At 51.2% G+C, this 9,186-nt stretch overlaps 1 protein-coding gene across 1 annotated transcript in view; it reads left to right on the top strand.

Annotated features, from left to right (window-relative positions):
• Window positions 1-203, top strand: part of PPP1R8 (protein phosphatase 1, regulatory subunit 8) — a gene marked incomplete at its 5' end in the record, with an annotated part of 5,541 nt that extends 5,338 nt beyond the window's left edge. The window contains one exon of the mRNA XM_009869988.1: window positions 3-203. Within this exon, the coding sequence (XP_009868290.1) occupies window positions 3-203 (201 nt within the window). The remainder of the gene's footprint in view (window positions 1-2) is intronic.
• Window positions 204-9,186: the final 8,983 nt, after the last annotated feature.

The following is a 9,186-nucleotide window of genomic DNA, read 5'->3' as shown; positions in this document are numbered from 1 at the left end:
CGCTCATCGGGGGGCTGCCGATGCCCTACCCCAACCTCGCCCCAGATGTGGACTTGACTCCCGTTGTGCCCTCGACGGTGAACATGAACCCGGCTCCAAATCCCGCTGTCTTCAATCCTGAAGCTGTGAACGAACCCAAGAAGAAGAAGTATGCGAAGGAGGCGTGGCCGGGCAAGAAGCCGACCCCTTCCCTGCTGATCTGAGCTGGGGTTTTGTTGAGGGAGGGTGGGAGTTCCGAACTTGAGAAACTGTTCATGTGCGGTATCGTCTTTTTAAAATTTCAGTGTCCTAACCAGTGTAATATCAAGATTGGAGGAGTGAAATATCCTTTAAAGATCTGTCTTCAACTGTTTTTATATGTCTGTTTAAAAAGAAACAAACACAAATACAGCTCCAATCTTCTTTTGAACCAAAATACCTGGCAGCCTTTTCTTAGCCATTACTGTCCCCAGAGGTCTTTACTCTAAGTTTTGATTCAGAAGTTGAAGGGACAGAGTCGTATGATTGAAATTTGTGGCATGACCCTGCAAATTTGAGTAATTTAGGTGTTGTGCTTACTATAAGTCATGTTGTTCCGGCTGGACTGGCTCATAACAGGCCAGCTGTATCAGAAGTAAATGTTTGTGGGGCCAAGCCTTTCAGAAATCCCATTGGTATGAGTTCTAAAACTTCCAAAACATAGGTCAGATGTAGTTTTTTTACATTTTTGAAAGCCCACCAGTGTTTGGCAATTTTTTTTATTATTACTTTATTTTCAATTTTTTTTTTTCTTTTAGTTTGGCTACAGCTTGTTTTAATCTCCCCCTGAAACACTACAGCATCCCGTTAGTTCGTGAGAACGTGGAGTTGAGACAGACAAGAACTAGGCGGGTTTCCGGAGCGGCGCTCCGGTGTTGGGCACTGGGAGCGCACGCGGAGGTGGGCCCGAGCTTGGGGGGGTGCTGGTGGCAGCGTGCGAGCACGACGAGCTCACAGCCTGTCCCTGGTGGGTCGGCACTATCTACACCGAGCAAACGGCACCCAACAAAGCAGTGCTGCCTCTTCCCTGTGATAACTTAGGGTGGAGTTCATAACAGTTTCCTTTAAGCTTGGTTGGCCCTTTGAATTTCAGTACTTTCATTTTTATTTGCAAATGGAACTCGTGAGCTGAGAGGATGCGTGTGAGATGCGAGAGGACGCACATAAAAATAGGCAGCCAACAGCAGCGTCAGAGGGCTTGAGTGTTCAACACCTAAAACCTCAACCTGCTCACTGTTTTGGCTGCTGGTGACAGTGCACGAGAACCGAGCGCTGCTTAAAGCTGGAGTATGAACTCTGGGCAGAGTATCTGCCTCGCCTTCAATAAAGCAGTGCACAAGTTGGTTTCGTAATAGTACATTCTTTGACTACTTCTTAACTTTTCCCCACTGAATAAAATGAGAAGCTTCATTTGGATTGTTGCTGTAGCCCTTCACATTCTTGGGTTTGCATTTCAAAATCACGTGTATTCAGGCTCTTTGTCTTTACCTGATACAAGGTAAGGCCAGAGCTCTGCTTTTCTTAGGTTTACTCTGGAGTTTTTTACATTCTGTAACGCAGCTCAGCTACGCAGTCACATTCCTTTGCTGTTTGGGGGATTTCTGCAGGAGATGTGCACTAAAACGACAGTAGTGTCACCCGGCTGTGGGTTACGGACAGCCTAAGTAGGGTTGGGAAAATCCGACGGGCGCTGGCGCTCGCGCCTGGTGTGCTGCGCGTGCTCAGCCCTGTCTCGGACAGATGCTGCAAAATCAGGAGGATTTCTGCATCCGCAGAGCGATTGCTCCTATCATGTTATTTAGGTAAAAACGAGCCAGCAGCTGTCCCCTTCCCAAGAGCGATGGCTTTAAGGGCTGGTTTGCTCCCCTCCCCACACCCTCACACCCAGCTCACACCCCTGTTGGGACGAATGCAGGACCTTCTCCACCAGAGAGTTGTGCCGCTCTGTGTTTAGTTGCTATTGAATATTCAGTCCTCAAGACGTTCTGCTTCCAGACACTCCATGCTGACTCTGAAAAAAATCTTTCTGCCTTTTTTTTTTTTTAAATAGTTTCGCTTCTTTCTGGCATGTAGAATTTTCTTTTTCCAGCCAGTCTGCTTTATGAAGGCAATTCTTTAGGGTAAGGCTAGGTAGGACAAGTAAAAGTTGAACAGGTTTTTTCTTCCTTTTTTTCTGTTTGGGTTGTTTTTTTGGTTTTTTGTTTGGGGGGGGTGGGGTGGTAGATTTTTGGTTGGTTTGTTTTTTTTTTTTTTGCAAGTGGCTCTTTGCAAGATTTTTCTTGAAAAGGGAAACTTACTGCTCGTTGTTTTTTAAAGCTCTTCTTCTCCCTGGGTTTGAACAAGCTCTCATTATTTTAGAGCTTAGGGGCCATAGCTGGCCTGTTCAGGGGGGAATAATACAACATCGAGGGGCTTTGTACAGACGTTTGTACACTTGTGTAATATGTAATAGGCCTTTTCACACTTTCTGTTGAGCTTTTTACCTGTAATCTTTACTATGTTGTAAATTAAATGCGGATTTTGCCAGTTTGGAGAGTGTAGTGTGTTCGTTCGCAGTCAGCAGTTCTGCGTTTGAGCCTGTACCTTGTTTTGTGGTTTACTGGAGCATTTCTGCCGTGACGGAGGCAGCTCTCGCGGCGGCTCCTGTTCTTAGTGACCAGCTCCTGAAGCTGCTCCAGGTTCTTTGCTTGTGACCTGCCCTGCTGCCTCGTGCTGTTGCACACAGGAGTGACACTTAACAGTGGATTTGAAACAGCACTTGCCTTTGTTTTCGGTGTGAAGTTTTCTCTGGTTCTGGCCTGATCCTCTCTCTGCAGAAGTTGTGCTTTAGAGCCCAGTCTCCTGCCTCTGACCCCTGGGGTGGCCGTGGGCAGGCTGAATGCCCCATCCCCTGTCACCCTCTGTCCCTGCAGCTTGTCCTGGGCTCACTGGAGAGCTGTGGTGGAAAACAGTGAGCTGGGACTTGGCTAAGGATAGCCACGGTGCCTGCAGCGTAGGATGGAGAGGGGTCCCCGAGCTTTGCTGAATTTAGCAGTATTTAGGCTATTTCTTCCCAATCCAGCCATATCCTTTAAGCAGCCGGGGCAGTTCCACTTCCAGCAGGAGGCTGAATCTTCAATTCATGTGCAAGCTCCTGCTCTGCTGTAGGTAGAAATAGTTGGTACAGGCTAAGTAGTTCATTTTATGGTCTCACGTTTGAAGTGTTGGTGTCGTTAGCAGTTAATTCCTGTGTTAAAGGAAGTATTGAAAAAGGAGGCAGCCAGCTTGGTGATCTGAATCAGTCTCTGCAAAGTGGAATGCTGAGATGGGAACGAAGAAGTGGAGAAGAGTTTGCAACTAAAGAATAATGGCAATGTTTTCTGGACACATCCGTCCTCGCAGCACGCACTGGATTGTCGCTGTGACCTGTCATCTCTTTTGGGGTTTGAAATGCAAGAGTGCAGCACCCGCCAGGCATCCCGAGAGCCAGTAACGAGCCGACAGAAGTTCTCTTCCCAGTTTGCTGTGCGGTAAGATGCGCTAGACCCAGTGATGACATGCGTGAAGAATGACTTCTTGGGGAGGAGCTGCCTTCTCCCGGGGCCTTTTAGGAGAGCAGGAGTTACCTCCAGCACAGAGGAGGTGAGTGTGCACTCGTGCAGTTCTACCAAGTGCTTCAAAACGCCTGATGCAGGGGCACAGGGAAAGACCACGGCAGAGGGTTGGCCTGGAAGACGCGGCTTAGGACAAGCCAGAGAACTGGGCTGTGCAGCGGCTATTACTGGGCTCAGAGGTCAGATCTGTTCAAGAGTTTTTCTCCCAAAGCCGTCTGATGCAGTCAGGTAATTTGTAACTTCTTTGATCTCAAAACTCAATCTAGCAGTGTTAGGTAAAGGGGGGCAAAAGTTGCTGCTTTCAGTTCTGCTCGACATCAGGGACAGCTCCTCACCCGTAAGAGCTGTGTGGTATCACAGGGACCTTCCTGCCTGGTGTAGGGGACAGATGCTGGAGCAAGACGGAGAGCATGAAGTAAGGTTGTGGTGAGTTCAAGATAGACAACTGTGTGGTTTGGGTCACGGTCCTCTAAATTAGCCTTCCCTGCAGGTCCCGTGATCAGTAGAGCAGTAAGAGGTGCCTCCACATCAGCATCACGTTGGTGCCTGACACTGACCGCGGTGCTTCCCTCGCCTCCCTCTGAGCTCCTGCCTGCTCCACAAAAGCAGCTTTCCAGCAGCATTGCTGGTTGTTACCGTATTGTCTTTTGCTTCTTAGGAATTTTCCAGAACTGATGTTCTCTTCAGAAAAGCTGTATTGGAGAAGCAGCTAAAGAGCCCGAATCTTTGCTGTCCACCCTCTCGTACGTAGCTGTCTGCCTTGTATATCGTGACATCTGTGAAGGGTTTCAGTGACATTTGCAGAATGGTAGAGGAGAAGAATGTCTTAAGCACTAGAGCTCTGGTCATCCCGACACATCTCGTGTCAGTTGTTCTCTGTCATCTTGCAGAGATACCGTCGTGGGAGCTGCCTGCGTACGTGTGGCCTTTGAAGAACCGGCCGTTAACACTGGCCTAAGCTGGTGACTCCAGTCATTACTGGCTTTTCTGACTCATATCTTGGCTGTGATGGGTCATTTCCTCGCTGAGGTTCCCAGCTACTTCTGGGTTTGTCAAAGAGGCCCTGGCCTTGCTTGAGCCTGGAGGAAAGGGAAGCAGCGTTTCTCCTGGTGGGTGAGCAATGGTGTATCATGCCCACGCCAGCCCAGGGCAAGACCTTTCTGAAAGGAGGGGCCACCAGTTTTCTCCAGTGTCTTTGTAAAAGTGCTGGCTCTGTAACTTGAAGATCTGCCAGGAGCTCGTTCTCTGTTAGCCTGTCCCGTACCAGGGTGTTCAGTTACTCTGATAACAATTTCATAATACAGTGAAGACAAGGAAAATCCTGGAAATGGGCTGTTTGAGCAGTGGTTCCACTGCCTGCTTCACCTTCTCTGTGGGAGCATTTCTCTGTCCTACAGCACAGGAATCATCCGCCTGGCCCTGAGTTCTTCTGCTTCTGTGTCTCTGCGTCCCCTGCCCTTCCTTCCAGTCACGCCACGTGAAGGAAATGGAGATTAAACCTGGTGGGTGGGGGGCCTGGTGCAATGCAAGGTGCTGAATCTGAACACCTTGCCTTTCTGAGCCCGGGAGCGCTGCCCAGAGGCCAGGGTAACGGCTAAAACAGGGAGAGTCAGAAAATGAGTGTCACAAGCCCCAGCGAGAAGTTTGAAGACTAAAAATAAATGTTAATAAAATCTCTGATGTCACGTGGGATGGCTCGATACGCTGTGGGTGCGAATGGGAAACCAGTGGTGTGTTTTCCCAGTAGCTCTGTCCACCAGCTCTCAGCGGGGATGGGCCAGAGCGTTATTGTGCCTCCCTGAGCATCTGTGGTGGGGACGCGGGAGCAGCGGGGCCTGAGCAGCCCCGCACGCAGCGGGGTGGGTGTCCCGTGCTCGCAGGGACTGTCCGCGAAGGCAGAGCCCGGCCGTCGGCTGTGCAGGGCAGATCCTGAAGCATCATTTAGGCCACAGCATGGCAGAGAGATTTGCCCAGTGAGCAGTGCCAAGAGCTGTCACCTCGATCCAGCACGGGGTTCAGCCCATGGCGAGCAGCAGGGAGGAAGCTCACAGCGGGCTTTGAATCTTTTCAAGAGCAGTGCAGGACTCCGGCTACGGTCAAGCAGTCGTAACTGGGGAAGGTGGAAGCACTGGTTCAGTGACCGTTGCTGTGCTGTAAAGCTTTTCTGTCTCCTGCCAGCGTCAGCTCCCGAAAAGTTCTTTGCCCTGCACTGACCAGCTCCTGTGAGGTACCACAGGCGAGATGTGCCAGCGAGCTCAGCGAGCGCCGACACAGTACGCGGGAGCATCCCTTCAGGGGCCTCCTCCCTGTCAGGGAAGAGCCCCGTGTGAATGTTTCAGATGAAGTGTTAAACTGCAGAAAGAGCTCTCCTTTACCTGCAGTACTCGTTTGCTCTTCCCTTGTTACGCTTAATCATCAGCCCGGGATGATGGGTTTGATGGGGTTTTGTGTGCTCCTAGCACAGGCACTTCACGTGACTTCCGCGAATCGTTTGCTGTGTGCCAACAGCTTCCCCTTGGGTTGTAGGTCATTTGGTTTGTTGTTTGGTTTTGTTTTTTAGTTTTGGGGGTTTTTTTTGCAGGGGAATATCCAGTTCCATGCATCTCTAGTAAAAGGGGCATTTCTGCCCAGCCTGCCTTTTGTAAAAGGCAACTGTGTGGAACTGATAATAGCCCTCTGGCTAGTGACAGTTGGTAGCCCACAGTTTCTTCATTTGATATCGTTGGGGCCATCTGTCAGAGCGGTTTTACATTTTCCTTGTTACCTCTTAACAACTTTATCTCAGTTTAAAACTTTATCTCAGTTTACTCAGTGTGCAGAAAACAACTAGCTCTTCTAAGATGCAAGCTTTACAGTCACTTGCTGCTGAACAGAATCCTGGTCGAGACCATTACTCATACCTTGTCCAGCATTTAGATTTCTGCAAACTGCTTCCAGCAGGTTTTGCTCCATGATGTTGACAACGGGCAAGTTCTGCTCTGCTCCGCAAATGCACAACTGGAGAGGAAAAACACGACTGATTTGTTTCCTGGCTCACTGCGTGAGGCAGAAAGCGGCAACTTCCTCCGATACAAGTGCCCTGCTCCTGCTGCTCTCCATCTTCACAACCCTTGGTGAAGCCTCTGCTGGGTCCTGGCTCACCCACTGCCTTGTGCTGTGCTCTGTGGTGCGTGATGGCCTGAAGAAGGAGCAGAGGATCCCTTTGCAGGGAGAGAGCGTCACAGTTGGGTCCAGTATCGGGCACTGACCTTAGAGGCTGTAAGGACACAGCAATAGGACAAGAGGGAATGGGTTCAAGTTGCGCCAGGGGAAGTTCAGGTTGGATATCAGGAAAATCTTCTTCACCGAAAGGCTGGTGAAGCGTTGGAATGGGTTGCTGAGGGAGGTGGCGTAGTCACCACCTCTGGACGTGTTTCAAAACAGCTGAATGTGGCACGTCAGGAGATGGTTTGGTGTCAGGGTGGTGCAGGGCTGCGGGTTGATGATCTTAAGTTCCTTCCCAGCCTTGATGTTTCTATGATTCTATGACCTCATGTAGTGAGGGATGGTGCCAAGTTGGCCTGAGCACAGGGCTGGGTCGTGAATCTCAGGGGAGTGCCCATGAGCTTCAACAGGCGAGCACGGGCAGTGCCATCAAGGCACGGTGCACAACAGTGTCACCCGGGCCCTTTTCTGTTGATGGTCCCTTTTTCCTGCCTCTTCTGCTGCACAGCCCCTCTGCCCTTGGCAGTGACCTGGGTCCTGCTTCCTGGGGCGGTTTGATCAGTTGGTGCTCTGCTTTCTTCTGCTGCAAGTGCTGCCAAGTTGGAGCATCTCCACGTGGTCACAGGACACCCCTCGGAAGGGGGCACCTGCTGGGCAGGTTCAGCTCTGAATCGGAACTCAGAGAGGTGGAGACGGTGCTGACAAGGAGGGGAGGTAGTGCTGGAGAGGCTGCAGCAAGGGCTAGGAAGATGATTAGAGCACTAGAACATCTTTCTCATGAGGAGGGGCTGAGGGACTCGGGGCTTTCTAGTCTGCAGAAGACTGAGGGGGAATCTGATCAATGTTTATAAATACTTAAGGGGTGGGTGTCAGAAGGATGGAGCCAGTCTTTTTTCAGTGATTTCCAGTGACAGGACAAACTGGGGCATAGGAAGTTCCATCTAAACACGGGGAGAAACTTGTTGGCTGTGCGGGTGCCGGAGCGCTGGCCCAGGCTGCCCAGAGAGGGTGTGGAGTCTCCTGCTCTGGAGACTTTCAAAACCCACCTGGACACGTTTCCAACCCGCCTGGATGCGTTCCTGTGGGGCTGCCCTGGGTGACCCTGCTCTGGCAGGGGGTGGCACTGGGTGATACCCCGACTGTTCTGTGATCCCCAACATTCTGTGAAAGAGGATCCTCGGGCCAGGGACCGTGTCTAGGCTAAGCCACCCTGACTTTAGGCTCTGGGTGGCTGATGTGGATTTTTCTGCTATGGTATTTCCTCTGCTGCTGCTTGCTGGGGGGAAGTGGGGGCTGGTTGTGGAAGGGGTTGGGCTGGTTTCGATTAGCGTGTGAAATAAAGTGGCAGTACTCAGGGCCCGGCTCTGGCTGGCCTGTCCCTCCCCTCCCGGGCAGAGCAAAGGGGTGGGTACCAGCCTGCCAGTGAGCAGGAGGAAGCAAAAATGTTCCACTCGTTTATTCAGCTCAAGGCTTTGGCCATATTTGGGATGATGGAGCCCTGCCAGGTTTGCTGCCTTTTCCTCCTGCAGTTGCTCCGTTGTTCCCAAACCTCACAGGTCTGCTACACGTGCTGCTGCGTAGCCGGAAAGAAACAGCCTCCTTCACCATCCGCCTTGTGAAACCAGGCTCAAGGCCAAGCTACCCGGGCAGGGTCATAGACACCCTCAGCCCGAAGGCAGAGCTGCTCAGCCCCGTGGCTTGACCGCGTGTCTGCCTCTCTGTGCCCCTTTCCCTGTAGCTTTTTCCCATCCCTGAAGAGATGCTGCTTCCTCCTTGGCTCCAACTCAGTGTGGCCAAGCCCTGACTCTGCTGCTGGAGCCAGGCAGCCGGGAGAGCTGCTCCTAGAAGCCTCTCTCAGGCAAGAGCCAGTGGGCTGCTGAGCTGGCTGTAATTGCTCTCCGTGACCGTGCTTGTTGTGTCACGGTCACATCCCTGCAGCTGCCAAGACCTTGACATGTCTGACTTGCTCTGGTGCCAGGGATAGTCCAGCTCCAAATGTCGGTTTGGCCTCTAGACATCCCTGCTGCTGTGACACCCTGTGTGACAGGCTGAAATTGTCTTGTGGGGGGGGAATTCTTGGTGTGCCAGCACTCTATCCCTCAGATTGTTTCATCCTGCATTGAGCAACAGGAAACACCAATTCCCATCGAGTGCAGCTGACTTCTTCTGCATCATATACTTAAAAATACATTCATTTTTCATACATTTCATTTACAGTTTCATTTCTGCATTGTCCCATCCTGCTCCTGGCCTGCAGCTTTGGTTTGATTCAAAGGGCAAGTTAAAGGAAAATCCTTCCGAAGATGAATCTCATCAGGAGCAGCAGCTCTCACAACTGCCATGTCCCTCTGGACAGCCCGCGGCACTGGCA

Source organism: Apaloderma vittatum, unplaced genomic scaffold (genome assembly GCF_000703405.1).
Source record: "Apaloderma vittatum isolate BGI_N311 unplaced genomic scaffold, ASM70340v1 scaffold11375, whole genome shotgun sequence".
NCBI lineage: Eukaryota > Metazoa > Chordata > Aves > Trogoniformes > Trogonidae > Apaloderma > Apaloderma vittatum.
Note: the sequence above shows the minus strand (reverse complement) of the source record. Positions and strands in the feature narration are given on the sequence as shown.